The sequence below is a fragment of the Diaphorina citri genome, unplaced genomic scaffold, assembly GCF_000475195.1.
Source record: "Diaphorina citri unplaced genomic scaffold, Diaci psyllid genome assembly version 1.1 scaffold1209, whole genome shotgun sequence".
NCBI classification, from domain to species: Eukaryota; Metazoa; Arthropoda; class Insecta; order Hemiptera; family Psyllidae; genus Diaphorina; species Diaphorina citri.
In genome coordinates this window covers 43,283-61,106 of record NW_007378638.1, presented here as the reverse complement: position 1 = coordinate 61,106, position 17,824 = coordinate 43,283, and the positions used below count along the sequence as shown (strand labels likewise).

The 17,824-nt window shown below is 40.0% G+C and overlaps 1 protein-coding gene across 1 annotated transcript; it reads right to left on the bottom strand.

Annotated features, from left to right (window-relative positions):
• Positions 1–9,858: 9,858 nt before the first annotated feature.
• LOC103514724 (zinc finger protein 467-like) lies at positions 9,859–14,074 on the bottom strand (the record flags this gene model as incomplete). Its single annotated transcript, XM_026827611.1, has 4 exons — positions 9,859–10,233; positions 10,551–10,816; positions 12,223–12,373; positions 13,838–14,074. Coding segments are annotated over 4 exons (1,029 nt in total), but the record flags the coding sequence as incomplete, so codon positions are not given.
• Positions 14,075–17,824: the final 3,750 nt, after the last annotated feature.

Sequence of the window (17,824 nt, the reverse complement as noted above, 5' to 3'; positions counted from 1 at the left end):
GCGATTATGTTCGCGGATTTCGCGATTATTTTCGCGGATTTCGCGATTATGTTCGCGGATTTGGTGATTTTTTTCGCGGATTTCGCGATTATGTTCGCGGATTTGGTGATTTTTTTCGCGGATTTCGCGATTATGTTCGCGGATTTGGTGATTTTTTTCGCGGATTTCGCGATTATGTTCGCGGATTTGGTGATTTTTTTCGCGGATTTCGCGATTATGTTCGCGGATTTGGTGATTTTTTTCGCGGATTTCGCGATTATGTTCGCGGATTTGGTGATTTTTTTCGCGGATTTCGCGATTATGTTCGCGGATTTGGTGATTTTTTTCGCGGATTTCGCGATTATGTTCGCGGATTTGGTGATTTTTTTCGCGGATTTCGCGATTATGTTCGCGGATTTGGTGATTTTTTTCGCGGATTTCGCGATTATGTTCGCGGATTTCGCGGTTATGTTCGCGGATTTCGCGATTATGTTCGCGGATTTGGCGATTTTGTTCGCGGATTTTGCGATTATGTTCACGGATTTGGCAATTATGTTCGCGGATTCGCGTCCCGAATCGTCATTTTGGATATTTGGCAAGCCTAGTTATAGGCAGCAGAAAAAGAGGAGAAGAAGAAGAAGTAGGAGAAGAAGAAGAAGAAGAAGAAGAAGAAGAAGAAGAAGAAGAAGAAGAAGAAGAAGAAGTAAGTAGGAGAAGAAGAAACTCGAAAGATGTTCATTAAGATTTCCAAAATTGAATGCTTAAAGCGGAAGTCATTTGTAAATGTGAGTGTTGGTTTTTGTTTCTTTGGAACAAATAAGTTGACATTTTTTTTGACTGGAAATTCTTGGACATTTTTGGAAATGTTTCAAATGATTCAAATTTTGATTTCTGAACCTGGAGAAGGAGCCAAGGGGTGTGTTGGACTAGTAGGACCTATCAGTCCCTGTCAGGAGTGCGGTCTCGAGCACTATGGGGCAGTCTAGGCTAGGCTAGGACCCCTAGGACTCTAGGGTTATTTAACCAGAGTTGTGACAATGGACAATGGATAATAAAATTGTTCATAGCCAGCATCTGATCTAGGGGACTGTAGCGGTTTAGCGGGGAGTTATGCTTACCTACTCCCTCCCCGCAATCCCCGCTAAGCAGAAATGAATCAAATGTAAATTGCGTAGCAGGCGGAAATCTTCAGACCAAAAAATTGGTCTACTATCTTCAGAAATTGGGCCTCGTCGGAATTCCAATCTTCAGGGTCCCTTGGATGTCCGAAGGTCGTCAGTAGGTGTCTGACGTAATAATTCAACACACAGAATAACTTAAATGTGGCAATAAAATTCTTTTTAAAATTTTGGTCTACAACCTTTCAGAAACGCAGTCCCGAACCTGCTAATAGCATGTCTGTATTGTAATATGGCATGCTTTAGCAAAGGGATTTCCAACTTCCATGTGTATGCGGGCCACATCCAGCATTTTCCTGAGGGGATGAGGGGTGGATGCTTCATTTTCGGAGTCCACCCCATAATAAGAGACTAAAAATCAAACCCGCGGGGACCCACTCTAAAAGCTTCGCGGGCCACAAAAATGGTCTGGAGGGCCACTAGTTGGAAATCGCTGTGCCATAGCTTATCTCGATTGCATAGCATGCTATAGCATGACCCCCACTGAGTTTATTCTAAGTGAGAACATCACAGTATCCTCTCAGCATACATGGGTTAGTTCGGAGTTGAAATTAAGCCAATTGATATTAATTGAAGAAAATAGGAGATGAAATAATCTATGTATGTATTTTTCATATGATACTAAGAGGAGCATTTTATATTCATTGTTTTCGTTGTGTCGAGGACAACATTCAGCCCGCAGCGCGACGATATATAGGTATCGACTATCGACCCTACCATCCGTCTACCACGGATTATTCCTATTCAAGATCCATTAAGTGAAATCATCCCTCCAGACTAACCTACCTCTTCTTTCCCTCAACGTCCCTCCCTAATGAAACTCTTTGAAAAGGGAAAAAAGGGAAACCCCGGCCAAAAGAGAGGAAAATGTTTTCATCCTTTCCCCCTACTCCTCTCTCTCATCTCGGAGGAAATTGTGAAGCTGTGTTTATCACAATGACGTCATCACGGGGTTTCAAATGAATCATAATAGTAATAATAATAATGCTTATTTTTATACTGCTCACATAGGACTGAAAAGTGACTTCACTCCAGCAGTAGGCTACTGTGGTCAAATTATCAAATTATATTGAGGATAAAATGTCATACCTCGGCTAGGATTGAACCCACGCCCTCCTGTTTACCAGGCGAGCGCCTTGACCACTACAATCATCAGAGAAAGAGAAACCTAACCCAACCCCACCCCACCCCCCCCCCCCCCCCCCCCCCCCTTTTTTCGAAACTTCCGTTCGGGATTTTCCCTTTTTTTTTCCTTTTTTTTTTTTTTTTTTTTTTTTTTTTTTTTTTTTTGTTTTTTGATAGAAGGAACTGTGACTGCTACGACTTTATCGTAGGTGATAGGAGAAAGCCAGCCGTTCCGAGAAAGAACATCCGTTCAGGATAAAATCCACCCCGGGCGGGAATCAAACCCATGACCTAACGCTTACAAGGCAGACGCGCTACGAACCAAACTAACTAGGCTGGCGTAATCTTCTATCGAATAGACCCCTAAATGCGAGTTAGCGAGTTCAGAACCCTATTGAGTCAAATTAATATAACTATTATTTATTTATTTTTTACTTTTTTAACTTGAACTTCGCTTTTTACTTTCCTTATCCTATACTCCTATCCTATAGGAAGAATAAGAAGGTAATGTAATTTGAATAATTTCGCTTTAGGATCGACGATCGACAGATGGAACTGAGATATTGAGGACCAAATTTTTCTTAACCCTGTATAAAATTCCGATTCACTTTTCATCTCACCCTGTACGTGTGATCAGCTGATTTGAAAGCACGGTCGGAGGAAGAGAAAGGAAAGATCAACTTATAATATTATGACGTAATGAGTTCTATAGGGTACTCCAAAAAGATCTGTTTCTGGGACATTATCCAGATTGTGCGATTATTTTGAGGGTGCAAAAATTCGTTCATCAATCATCCGTCCTCTAATTTCTAAATAACCGTTCGCACGTGTCGTTCTGGAAAAAATCGTGTTGTGTGTTTTGGGAACACTCATTAAATAATTGCATTGCCTACAAGCTACAAGTGTCGTTCGGAAAAAAAAAATCAGATGAAACTCGCGAAAAATGTCATAATCGTAAAAAAAAAACCGAGGAAATTAGAAAAACCCTCTGCTTGGATGCTTGGATCTAGGTAACCGGTTTTGAACGTTGCGTAACTTTTGACAGCCCATGTAGACACGAACAAAATGATCTTTTTGTTTCTCATTTTTCTGACCATGATTATTAGTTCAGAAGAATTCCGCTGCGTTATCAGCGCTCAATGCGCAGAAATCCGAAAAGTAAACAAAAATTTGCCAGTTCCAATTTCCAAAATGATAGTGGTTGTGTTCATTGCGTGATAAGGGAGATTAATTAAATTTTTAATTGAAAATTTCCAATTAAATCTCTTGTGTAATTAGAATTGATAAATCCAGCATTCAGTAAGTATCTGCATCAATTAAAGGTATTGTCACATTGCAAGATCACGTTTTCAATAGAATTTTGTCTCCCAAGTTTTACGTTCTTGTTTTGCATTGTGCATCTGTGTATGAATGAATCATCAAGTCAGAACTCCAGCAATCAGTATTAAAAACTCTTTAATTGAATTTAATTGCAGTAGGTATTTTCTAGTTATAAATTAATGCCATTTTTTTCCGGTTCCAGAACTCCACAATAACTTTCTTTTGTGATAAATTTCAAAGTTCGGGGGCGTTGTCTTGGTTGACATTTAAAGTCCTCCTTACGTCTAAACATAATTTTGTTCCTCTCCCCTGTAACACTCCAGTTTTACTCAGTATTTGTTTTTTCGTGCTTGAAATTCACGTCTCGTTTTTTTCTCATTAAAAATGTTGACAGTCGAATATTCAAGCTCATTTTAAATCTGTGTTGCAATGTTTACAATGGAAAGTGTTTCACCAATGTGTTTTTTGTCCCCGTTCCTGATTTGGAATGCATGTTAACTTGTGACTGATCCTTCTGGATTTGTTGATACCCACTTCCTAAAATGAGACTCAAAAGTAAGTTTTAATCACGAATTTATGCAGTTTATTTGCATTTTCAATGACGCGGATTTGGCGATTATGTTCGCGGGTTTCGCGATTATGTTCGCGGATTTCGCGATTATGTTCGCGGATTTGGCAATATGTTCGCGGATTCGCGTCCCGAATCGACATTTTGGATATTTGGCAAGCCTAGTTATAGGCAGCAGAAAAAGAGGAGGAGAAGAAGAAGTAGGAGAAGAAGAAAGAGAAGAAGAGACTCCAAAGATGTTCATTAAGATTTCCAAAATTGAATGCTTAAAGCGGAAGTCATTTGTAAATGTGTGTTGGTTTTTGTTTCTTTGGAACAAATAAGTTGACATTTTGTTGACTGGAAATTCTTATTTGCATTTTCAATGATACAAGCACTTGGTTTTTTGACCAAACTAATTGAATATTTTTAATCAGAAAGGTATAAGCTACGGACAGTCACCTGTCCACACACAACACTGCTTAACTTCAGTGATAATTCATCTTATTATAGCTGCTGATTAGATATTTACTAAAGCTCTAACAATGTCACTTGCAGTTTCCATTTTCACTGGGGAAAGGTTTTTATTACCATAAAAATAATATGCAATACCTACTCATATTACATTGCTTATGTTATTTATAATTTAATCATTCTTGCTTCATAACTGCTTCAATATTATCTGCTCTCATGTAACCTTCTTCATAATTGTGGATTGCTGTGTAAGTAAAATACTTCAAGGAAACTATAGTCTTACCCTTACCTACTTGAAACAGTCGTAGAAGAGATAAGTTCACAATTTGTTGCCAGTGGGTAGACAATGTAGACATATGGATAACTCTACACACCATCAACCATCATAATATTAGCTCTGAATGACCTCTTCAATTAAGATAGAGCTGATCCTATAAATATGAGAGAAATGATGGCAAGAATAAAATAAAAATGATAGAACTCTGTTCATTTCATTGGTTGGTAGCTCTAATGCTTTTATGTTTTGTGTAATTTTCTGATACAAACTATAAATTTAGTGCCTGATCTATTTAATGCTGTACCTAGTCAGTCAAGAGAATAATTCCTCTTTTCTCAAACATGCTTTTCTCAAATGTACCTAAGTAGGCATGTACCTTAGTAACTAAGGATTCAGCTAAATCAACAAATGCAGACAATTATACCATCTCTGAAAAAAAGAACTTCTTTGGTCAAATGGTCATACTTACCAACCAGAGACCTACTTAGGTAGATAATTTGCATGAATGAGTTAGAAGGTGTTGGATTTCCTTAGATAAGATCCAGAATCAAATGCTTCTCCAAGACTCTATTTCTTCATGATAGCTCTTCTGTTCTATGAGAAATGTGTAAAGAGTGAGTGAGTTATAAAAAAGAACTACTCTTCAGTGAACTACTGTTACTGAGTCAGATCCTATAACATGTAACTCTCACTCTTCAACTCCCTATAAGAATATGGATTTGGAATCTGATTAATTGACTGAGTAGTTCACTGAAAAGAATCGTTCTTTTTCATAACTCACTCACTCTTCACACATTTCTAGGTTCCATTGAAATGTTTCTTGAATGAAGGGAAAAAAACCCAAGCATAAAATCTACAGGGTGGTCTGAATTTTTTTTCGAATACTCAAACCATAGATCCAGGAGGTCAACACAAGACTTTTTACTCTATAAACATATGCCCCAAAATGCTTCCTAACCGAGATATCGAGCAAAAAGGGGTGTAAACGTTCTACTTTATTTTTCTTGCTAATAATACCTTCTCATTCTCACCTTTCATTTAAGAGATTGGAATGAAAATAAAATAGTCGGAGGCCGTACATCTAATAATAAAACAGATATTTAGACAAGTTCTCCTCTAAGAAGACAGTTGATCTTGGAATCAAAGCCTGTATAGCGGCCCTGCACATCTATGGTGTAGTGAATTTCGAGCATTCTGGCTTGAATAAAATAAAATAGCGCGGTCAAACTTTCTTGACTTGGCGGGGCGGAGCGCTACCGCGCTCCTTAATCTGCATACCCAAAGCTCCACAGGCACGGATTTATGATAACGGCTTTTGATCGATATCTCGGTTAGGAAGCATTTTAGGGCATATGTTCATAGAGTAAAAAAGTCTTGCATTGACCCCCTGGATCTATGGAGTATTAGTATTTTTCCCCATCCGTGGCACAAGCTCCGGCTTTTACGGATGGGTATACCATTTGTTAACTATTTATTTGATGAGATAATTGTTCTGAAAAACCAATAAATGGAAACTTATAATAATAAAAAAAATTCCGACCACTCTGTATAAATAAAAAAAAAGTGTACAAAAATATATTAGGAAATAATATTTATCCCATGTGTTTTGTTCATAAAAAAATTACACAATAAAAAAAACTCGTCTGTACAATTTTTTAAGAATATCCTTTCTGTTTTGTTCAAAACCCCTTCGTTCTTGTGATTTGTTCCTTTTGTTAAGGTAGTCTTCACTTCCCGGTAACCGTAAGGCCCATCTCACGTTGGAAGCGAAGTCGCCTGAAAAACGTATGAAAATGATAGAGAATAGTTTCTATTATTTTCATAGGTTTGGAAATGATAGAGAATAGTTTCTATCATTTTCATAGGTTTCTATCATTTTCATAGGTTCATAGGTTTGGAAAAACCAAACCTATGAAAATGATAGAGAATAGTTTTTATCATTTTCATAGGTTTCTATCATTGTGTGATCAGCTGATTTGAAAGCACGGTCGGAGGAAGAGAAAGGAAAGATCAACTTATAATATTATGACGTAATGAGTTCTATAGGGTGCTCCAAAAAGATCTGTCTCTGGGACATTATCCAGATTGTGCGATTATTTTGAGGGTGCAAAAATTCGTTCATCCGTCCTCTAATTTCTAAATAACCGTTCGCACGTATCGTTCTGGAAAAAATCGTGGTGTGTGTTTTGGGAACACTCATTAAATAATTGCATTGCCTACAAGTGTCGTTCGGAAAAAAAAAAATCAGATGAAACTCGCGAAAAATGTGAACGGGCCTTAATTGAATTTCCATAATCGTAAAAAAAACCGAGGAAATTAGAAAAACCCTCTGCTTGGATCTAGGTAACCGGTTTTGAACGTTGCGTAACTTTTGACAGCCCATGTAGACACGAACAAAATGATCTTTTTGTTTCTCATTTTTCTGACCATGATTATTAGTTCAGAAGAATTCCGCTGCGTTATCAGCGCTCAATGCGCAGAAATCCGAAAAGTAAACAAAAATTTGCCAGTTCCAAAACTTCCAAAGCAAAGTGATAGTGGTCTTGTTCATTGCGTGATAAGGGAGATTAATTAAATTTTTAATTGAAAATTTCCAATTAAATCTCTTGTGTAATTAGAATTGATAAATCCAGCATTCAGTAAGTATCTGCATCAATTAAAGGTATTGTCACATTGCAAGATCACGTTTTCAATAGAATTTTGTCTCCCAAGTTTTACGTTCTTGTTTTGCATTGTGCATCTGTGTATGAATGAATCATCAAGTCAGAACTCCAGCAATCAGTATTAAAAACTCTTTAATTGAATTTAATTGCAGTAGGCATTTTCTAGTTATAAATTAATGCCAATTTTTTCCGGTTCTAGAACTCCACAATAACTTTCTTTTGTGATAAATTTCAAAGTTCGGGGGCGTTGTCTTGGTTGACATTTAAAGTCCTCCTTACGTCTAAACATAATTTTGTTCCTCTCCCCTGTAACACTCCAGTTTTACTCAGTATTTGTTTTTTCGTGCTTGAAATTCACGTCTCGTTTTTTTCTCATTAAAAATGTTGACAGTCGAATATTCAAGCTCATTTTAAATCTGTGTTGCAATGTTTACAATGGAAAGTGTTTCACCAATGTGTTTTGTGTCCCCGTTCCTGGTTTGGAATGCATGTTAACTTGTGACTGATCCTTCATCTGGATTTGTTGATACTCACTTCCTAAAATGAGACTCAAAAGTAAGTTTTAATCACGAATTTATGCAGTTTATTTGTATTTTCAATGATACAAGCACTTGGTTTTTTGACCAAACCACTTGAATATTTTTATTCAGAAAGGTAGAAAGGTAGAAGCCACAGACAGTCACCTGTCCACACACAAGGCTGCTTAACTTCAGTGATAATTACCTGTGCATTCATCCTATTATAGCTGCTGATTAGATATTCACTAAAGCTCTAACAATGTCACTTGCAGTTTCCATTTTCACTGGGGAAATTTAACACCATCAAGGTTTCTATTAGGTACCATAAAAATAATATGCAATACCTACTCATATTGCATTGGTTATTTATATTCAAGCATTCTTGCTTCATAACTGCTTCAACTTCAATATTATCTGCTCTCATGTAACCTTCTTCGTAATTGTGGATTGCTGTGTAAGTAAAATACCCAAGGAAACTCTTACTTGAAACTGTGGTACAAATACATATATAAGTTTATACTATGTTGCCAGTGGGTAGACAATGTTGCTATATATTATGGATAACTCTGCACAGCACAGCACAGCATCATATTAGCTCTGAATGACCTTTTCAATTAAGATAGAGCTGATCCTAAGTATGAGAGAAATGATGGCAAGAATAAAATAAAAATGATAGAACTCTGTTCATTTTATTGGTCGGTAGCTCTAATGCTATTATGTTTTGTTTAATTTTCTGATAAATTTAGTGTCTCATCTATCTAATGCTGTACCTAGTCAGTCAAGAGAATAATTCCTCTTTTCTCAAATGTACCTAAGTAGGCATGTACCTTAGTAACTAAGGATCCAGCTAAATCAACAAATGCAGACAATTACACCATCTCTGAAAAAAGAACTTCTTTGGTCATACTTACCAACTAGAGACCTACTTAGGTAGATACCTAGGTAATTTGCATGAATGAGTAAGAAGGTGTTGGATTTCCTTAGATAAGATAGCTATTTTAAGTACTTGATAACTTGGCTATCTACAATTCTACATACCGACCTGCCCATCTTCTGTTTATAGTACCCAAGTAGATAATGACATCAACTTCAACATTTAGAAATATTGGTTAGTCATAGCCTCTTACCTGAAATAAAATAACCTTTTCTGAGTAATTAGGTATATCAGAGGCAATATTAACACAGAGTGTCACAGAGTCTTCCAATAAGAGAAACACTGTTATCATTTGTGATATAATGAAATCTTATAAGTAAAATAAAACAATACCAACATTTACTCACTTGATTCATGTACTTACTGAAATCATTATGATAAGATCATTGGACTGTACATACCTACTTACTTATGTATTTCTGATAAATTGTGATAATTTCTTATGAATAAAATGTGATCAAATGAAGTGTAGGTAGTTAGGGGAGGCTGGTTTGTCTTGCAAAAAATCAATATTGATTTCAAAAAATCAACATTGATTTTTTTTTGAACCTCTCTGTGTGTTTATTTTACATTTCATACTTGATATTGTTCCTCACTGAACATCACTGTGATTACTTCCTGTTTAACTTTGATAGGGCTTCACAGTTACCCCTAACATTGGCGTTTTACTTAATAACTTAAGTAGGTAGTAGGTAGGTACTTGCTTATTTCTAAAATGGAAAAAAACATTAAATTTATTTGGGTAGGTATGCAGCCAAGTAGCTAGCTACCTACTCAGGGTAGGAAATGAGAAAGCACTAAACAACCTCTTGAAAAAAAAAAAAAAAAAACTCTCAAGGGGACTTACCTGGAGGACGGTGGCGGGTCAATATTATGCAGCCGCTTCAAGTGTCTCAAGAGATGTGAGCGTCTCGAGAACACCTTCTTGCACACATCGCACTTAGGAATCGGTTTGGGCGGGCGCTCACGCGGTATGACGGGCCTCATCAGTTTCTCCCTTACAGCCAGCGGGATTCCTCCCAGGGCGGTGAGAGCTGCTGGTGCCGCTGGCCGATTGAGGGGGCTGGAGCTGGCTTCGGGCGGCGGAAGTTCGACTTCCATCGGGTCCTCGCTACCATCATCGCCCTCTTTCTTGACACGCGGTGAGGAGTTCCCGCTGCCGCCGCTACTCATGGAGATTTCCGGCATCAGACTGGCGGCGAACAGAGGCATCTGCAGCTGAGGAAGATGAGAGATGATGATAAAGTCGGAAGGAAGTTTTGCAATGCACCCTGGTTGTATGTACTCCCACCTATTTATTACTTATTACACTCTCTAAGCAACAAGACCATAAATATGTGACTCATACCTTATTATGTGAATTATTTTGCATTAACTCTTGGGTTAAAAAGTTTGAGATCAACTAATCGGATTGCTTGATCCCAGAATTAGACTAAAATTAAGTTTAAACTCTGTGATCCTGACCATTAAAGAAACTCGTTGTTAATTATACTAAATCTACTAATCTACTTCAAATACCTATTCAATTTTCTTACCTCCCCACCCATGCCAGCCAGGCCGGTAAGCGCCGACATATCCATGGAGGACTGCAGGAGCTCCCGGGCATGAATCTGCTGGTGCCTCCTCAGATGTTCTCGTCTAGTGAACGTCTTCCCACAGACAGAACAGGAGAAGGGTTTGGCTTCGGCTCCCTCCGGAGGGTCTAAGTCGTGCGCTCGTTTCCGATGACGCACGAGGTGCTCTTTGCGTACGAAGCCTTGATTGCAGACGTCACATTGGAATGGACGCACCACGTCGATACCTGACGCAACACAAAAAAGAGGAAAAAAAATGGAAATTCACAAAGTTACAGAGTCCTCTATCAATAAGACAAAAAGGAGGGTTGTTTTTTCAAGGTAAAAGTTACTGTTTTACTACAAAGGATTTTAGTGACGGTAGTTTTACCCTCTATTCGTTGACAAGCTACCCACCTTCTCACATTCTCATCCAGCCTCAGTGGGGTCGGGAAGACCTATCCGTATACGGACCACACACAACCACGTGATCCATGGGGAACAACTGGTGCATTCAAAGTGCCTTGGTTTCTAATTCTTCTATCCTGTCCTCCTTCTCTCTTTGGTTTCAGGACGATAAGACCTTGGCAGTTACAATTCCCTCTGTCAAACCTCTTTTTTAAGGGGGGAAAAACATCACAAACAAAAATTAGAACGAAGCTCAGGCATGACGTGTTCTTAAGCCTGAACAGTTATCTGTTCATTTCCTTACGATGTTCTGTCGCTGTTGCATAAAAAAACATTGTGAGTTTGGGATGATTTCTCGTTTTGTGAAGTTGATTTGTTTTTATCGCTTCTCTGGTTTTGAGCGCTCGTGTCAGGAAATAAAATTTGTTTTCACTTATGATGGTTACGTGAGAGGTGGCACGGAGGATTTGGTTCGCATAGGCCCGAATATGGAGTTGTGTCGTCAAGTCCTTCTTACTTTCAGATCTCTCGAAAATATCGATTGACATGGAAAGCTCGGTTGAATCTGAGCTTAAACTTCCTCAGCCAGGCCGGTAAGCGCCGACATATCCATGGAGGACTGCAGGAGCTCCCGGGCATGAATCTGCTGGTGCCTCCTCAGATGTTCTCGCCTAGTGAACGTCTTCCCACAGACAGAACAGGAGAAGGGTTTGGCTTCGGCTCCCTCCGGTGGGTCTAAGTCGTGCGCTCGTTTCCGATGACGTACGAGGTGCTCTTTGCGTACGAAGCCTTGATTGCAGACGTCACATTGGAATGGACGCACGACGTCAATACCTGACGCAACACAAAAAAGAGGGAAAAAAATGGAAATTCACAAAGTTACAGAGTCCTCTATCAATAAGACAAAAAGGAGGGTTGTTTTTTCAAGGTAAAAGTCACTGTTTTACTACAAAGGATTTTAGTGACGGTAGTTTTACCCTCCATTCGTTGACAAGCTACCCACCTTCTCACATTCTCATTCAGCCTCAGTAGGGTCGGGAAGACCCATCCATATACGGACCACACACAACCACGTGATCCACGGGGAACAACTGGTGCATTCAAAGTGCCTTGGTTTCTAACTCTTCTATCCTGTCCTCCTTCTCTCTTCGGTTTCGGGGCGATAAGACCTTGGCAGTTACAATTCCCTCTGTCAAACCTCTTTTTTAAGGGGGAAAAACATCACAAACAAAAATCATTTTCTTACCAAACAAAGGACTGGCCAGTTCTCCCGAGCAGGAAGGACTACACAGCTTGTGTCTGGCTAGATGTTCATTACGCACGAATTGTTTCTTGCAGCTATCACAGGAGAAGGGACGGGATGTACCATGTGTGCTCAGATGTTCCCGTAGGTGATCCTGTGCAATTGAAAACGAAAGATTCGTCAAAGAATTGTACATAAAAGAATAGACTTTTGATAAGAATTTTTTCCTGTGAGAATGAAAACGAAAGAGTTCAGTCTCATCCTAGCAGTAAGTATAAATGTGGTAAATAAATAAAATGAGGTATCCGCCCACATTTATAGCCAAGTAACAGTGTTTTAGGAGTATGGACTCTCAGTCGTCTTCGATGCTAATTGCTCGACTCTGATTGGTTGAAATAATATTGGTGTCCTCTGTCGTGTCGAAATATCGGCGGGATCCTATGGCCCTCGACGAAAACGCGAGAACCTACGGATCACACTGAAGAATGCACCAACCTCTAGATTCAAAGTCCACCGTGCTAACTACTAAGTACATATACCACTGAGTTACCAACCTCAGATTCACCTTAACTCGATTTTATCAACAGAGCATGTCAATTCTATTCTCTCCGTGATTCGTCACATTAAAAAACCCATGGGTTTTGGTCAGTGGCAACTTTCCATCGTTCGAGATCAGGTCCCGTGTGAATCAAACACCGATATCAGGCATCATATAGGGTTAATTTTATTAACATTTTATGAACCGCTGAGCCAACTAAGTAGGATTATCCCGTTTTTTCACCTCAAGTTGGGTATTGTTTGGTGATTGGGATTTACTCATCTTCGAGAGTTGTCACCGCTGAAATCCCAGCAAATTGGCATGCGGTGATGGGATGATATTAACTCGAGTGATAACTTATGTATTATAGAAACTTAGTCTACTAGTGAATTCGCCTTCGTTGCAGTGCCAAATTGAGCACGTAGGTACATAAGTAACATCAAGCCGTTTATATATTAGACGGGTGACCGTATGATGTGCTGTACCAAGACGCGAAAATTCATTTTCCTCGAGATGGGCTTCAAATTTTTTCCTCTTCTCTTCACTTTCGGGACGATAAGACCTTAGCAGTTACAGTTGTCTTCATCAAACCTCTTAAAAAAAGATAGGCCATGTCGGAAATTGAACCCCAGACCTCCGAGTTTGGGAGCCTGATCTAAGTCATTTCTGACGTTTCTCTCTGAAGGGAAACGTTTTTACCATGATAGGAAAAATCCACGGGGTCGACATCGCCTAGTCGTCAAGTCATAAAATTTAGCGAAGTGCATTAAGCAGGGAACGACATTTGTGACAAGCATTTATGCTTAACACAATTAAAATTCCTTTTACATATACCACTGAGTTAGATCAAACTAATGGTTTAATGAACCAAACTCAGTGGTATATTGGCGAGTTTGGTTCATCTTTATTTCCACATTCATACAATCACTGCCCATCTATCCGGGAACAAACAATGTTCCTAAGAATAGGTGGGTTTGAAATTTTGAATAGGTGCAACCGTAAGTGATTATTTTCCTCGGAGTCAGCCGTCTTGAGGACCATTTTGTCTTGGACTCTATGGTTATTAATATTTTGACATACCTTGAGATTGAATCCGGTCCAACACACTCGGCACACGTAGGGCTTGATGTTCTCGTGCGTGCTCAGATGTCGTCGCCACGAACCTCGCCTCGGGAACACCTTACCACACACATGACAGTCATACAGTTTGTTCTTCTCGTCCGAGTCTGACAGACGAGACTTGCCCTGGTCAAATTCGAAACATTCGCCACACAGTGAGCATGGGAATGCGTTCTTAGCAACAATGTACCTGCGGAAAAGCAAGGAATTAAGAAAAGTTAGATAATAATTAGTTAATTAGATTAATAAAGGTATTCGAGCAGTAGATCTAGGTATAAATAAGAACCGTTTTCATTATTATTTTTGAAGAGGTTCGATAGAGGGAACTGTAACTTCTTAGCTACGATATACCTGCGGATAGGGAAGACCAGGTAGATTAGTAAAGGTTTAAGTATGTTACGACACAGACCACACGAGTCTGATAGGCGAGACTTGACCTGGTCAAACTCAAAACATTCGCCACACAGCGAACACGGGAATGCGTTCTTAGCAACAAACAATATACCAGCGGAAAGGGAAGACCAGTTAGATAATAAATTTGGTTTGATAAAGGAAACTGTAACTGACTGCTAAGATCTTATCGTCCCGAAATCGAAGAGAGGGAAAACAGAATAGGAGAAAGCCAGCCGATCTGAGCTCGAACATTATCCATTCAGGATAAAATCCGCCCCGGGCGGGAATCGAACCCGCGGCCTAGCACTTACAAACAGACGCGCTACCTTTCAATAAAACTAGGCTGGTTAACAAATCATCCTAACCTCTTCGCGCCGGAATGTCCTTGTGCGAGCACATAGGCTTGGATATACCTCGCGCTGAAGCAGAATTTTGGTTTTAAAGTCGTATGTGTCGGAGAGTGTCCTCACGCGAGGACTTCCGGCACATACTACTACAATTTGCGGCCCGCCAACTCTCTACCTTGGTCTCTTGCGGCCCTCGGGTGCCCTAAGGTTGGACAACCCTGTCCTAGAGTCACCATGGCACTCTACCTCCCGTGTATATTTGGTCAGGGTTATTCTAGTATGGCTATTAACTCGGGTGTTTCCTCATTTTTGTCATTGACTGGCCGTCGGGAGCGATGCACTCATTGAATGGAACCGTGCACTCAACGCTTCCTCTTCAAACGAGGCCTTGCTTTTTTCGAAATCAAATTAAATGCGCTATTTCAAAACTTCGATCTTTTAATGCCCGCTATCTGACAGACCGCGGTTTCGCAGACCTAGGTCTGACAGACAGACAGACAGACCTGGTGGGTCTCGAGCTTTTTCAGCCACACACGTTAGGACCATCTGACAGACCGCGGTCTCATTGACCTAAAAAAAGCTTGAGACCAAGGTTTGTCAAACAGTCTGACAGACCTGGGTCTCAACCTTTTTCAGCCACACACTTTTCGTTCTCGGAAGGGCTGGCTTTCTCCTATACTGTCATCCTCTCTTCGCTTTCGAAACAATAAGACCTTAGTTACAGTCCTTTTATCGAACCTCTAGAATTTTTTCCTCCATGACTCCTTGGTTCTTTTTTCCTTATAACTGGATTCGTTTAGTAGATGGATGGGTAAGTATTGGGTTCTAGTCTAGTTTTACAAGCGAAATTCCTTGACCCAAACACGTTTAACTAACTTGGCACTAAAAGTTCTGTCACCTTGATGCACTTTATGAATCATGCAAGCTAACTCATCATGCAGGCGACCCAAACACGTTTAACTAACTTGGCACTAAAAGTTCTGTCACCTTGATGCAATTTATGAATCATGCAAGCTAACTCATCATGCAGGTGACCCAAACACGTTTAACTAACTTGGCACTAAAAGTTCTGTCACCTTGATGCAATTTATGAATCATGCAAGCTAACTCATCATGCAGGCCCGACCTTGAGATGCAGTTGAGGTACCAAATTTAAAAAAAGTGCTCAGTAGGTATCTAATCTGTGGGTACTTCAGAAAAGTACAAGAACAGGGGGCACGGTTAGCCCAGTGGTAACGCGCTTGCATACCATGCAGAAGGTCCCGGGTTCGATGCCCACCATTGGCCAAAAATTGTACTCGTTTTTTGATTGCAAATGTTTCAACGGGTTACTTTCTGGTGTTCCCGTGTTGACCCCGCACCCATTGTGAGTCCCTTATGTCCCTATGGAAAAAATTCCATGGAAAGGTACATAACTGATAGGTAGAGTAGGTACATGAGTTTCCATACACCTGAGTCATATGCAATGGAATTTCCAGGAGATTCATTTAGTTATCATCATGTTATGGCCAGTCTGTGTAATACGTAGATTACACCCTTTGAATACGCAGAAACAAGCATACCCTGGCCACCTTTTTTTTATGAGGTCTGATAGAGGAAACTGTAACCCATTATGTTTCAACGGGTTACTTTCTGGTGTTCCCGTGTTGACCCCGCACCCATTGTGAGTCCCTTATGTCCCTATGGAAAAAATTCCATGGTAGGTACATAACTGATAGGTAGAGTAGGTACATGAGCTTCCATACACCTGAGTCATATGCAATGGAATTTCCAGGAGATTTTTTTTTGTTGCTCGGACTCCCATTCGATTTTAAACCATTGAAACTCACGGGACTAGTTAATGTTCTTTTTTCAGCAAGAAAGCTGTAGTTGTGGAGACAGTAGATTTTCCTAGGCAAGTATTTTATCATGAAAAAGATTTGAGAATTTAACTACAGTAATAGTAGTAACCTACTGCTGGAGTAAAGGGACTTTTCAGTCCTATGCGAGCAATATAAATAAGCACCATTATTACTCTCCGCTTTTAGTCCTCACATCTCACGATGCGATGGTTGACTGCGGTTCAGGACGAGCCATTCAAACATGGCTAGAGACCATCAGCCCGGTGTATGGCAGATAAAAAAGACATCTTTTCTTTATTCTGCCATCACCATTCGGCTACAGCTGAAGCCGCTACAACAACATTAACTTTGGTCGATTTTAGGGCCCCACAAAATCCAGGTGAACAGCCCGTCGGTTGCCCCTAAACTTTCCCCTGGCCTGAATTTCAGCGAAGGCTTGATTTCAAGCGGTGAGGCGTTTGGTCTCGGTTTGATTCTCACTGGGTTTTTATTTTCTCATCAGAACGAAGCTCAGGCATGACGTGTTCTTAAGCCTGAACAGTTATCTGTTCATTTCCTTACGATGTTCTGTCGCTGTTGCATAAAAAACATTGTGAGTTTGTGAGTTCATCGGGATGATTTCTCGTTTTGTGAAGTTGATTTGTTTTTATCGCTTCTCTGGTTTTGAGCGCTCGTGTCAGGAAATAAAATTTGTTTTTGTTTTCACTTATGATGGTTACGTGAGAGGTGGCACGGAGGATTTGGTTCGCATAGGCCCGAATATGGAGTTGTATCGTCAAGTCCTTCTTACTTTCAGATCTCTCGAAAATATCGATTGACATGGAAAGCTCGATTGAATCTGAGCTTAAACTTCCCCCTTGAATCTACACAGGACCTTATTGTAGGATTTGAATTAGGTATAAGCGCTAGGCCGCGGGTTCGATTCCCGCCCGGGGCGGATTTTATCCTGATGGGATAATGTTCGTTCTCGGTACGGCTGGCTTTCTCCTATCCTATCTTCCTTCTCTCTTCGATTTCGGGACGATAAGACCTTAGCAGTTACAGTTCCCTCTGTCAAACCTCTTTAAAAAAAATGAATTAGGTATGTAGCTTGTAGCCTACATAAAACTTGTGGTTCACTGACCTGCAGACAGACTTCACTGAGGATAAGGGGCTTTACGGGACCTCAATCCTCTCCATTAAAAAGAAATAGCAAAGGTTGAGTCGAAGGGCATCCACTCGTAAAATTCTGTAGCCAAAACCAAATGTCAGCCCAAAAGCGATCACCCTATGGAGGGCTGACGAAAAACGCCGACCCCGTCTGTACACGGGAAAAGGGGGAAAAAAAGAAGAAGAAGGTATTTTATTTATTGCTTTTTCTATGGGGA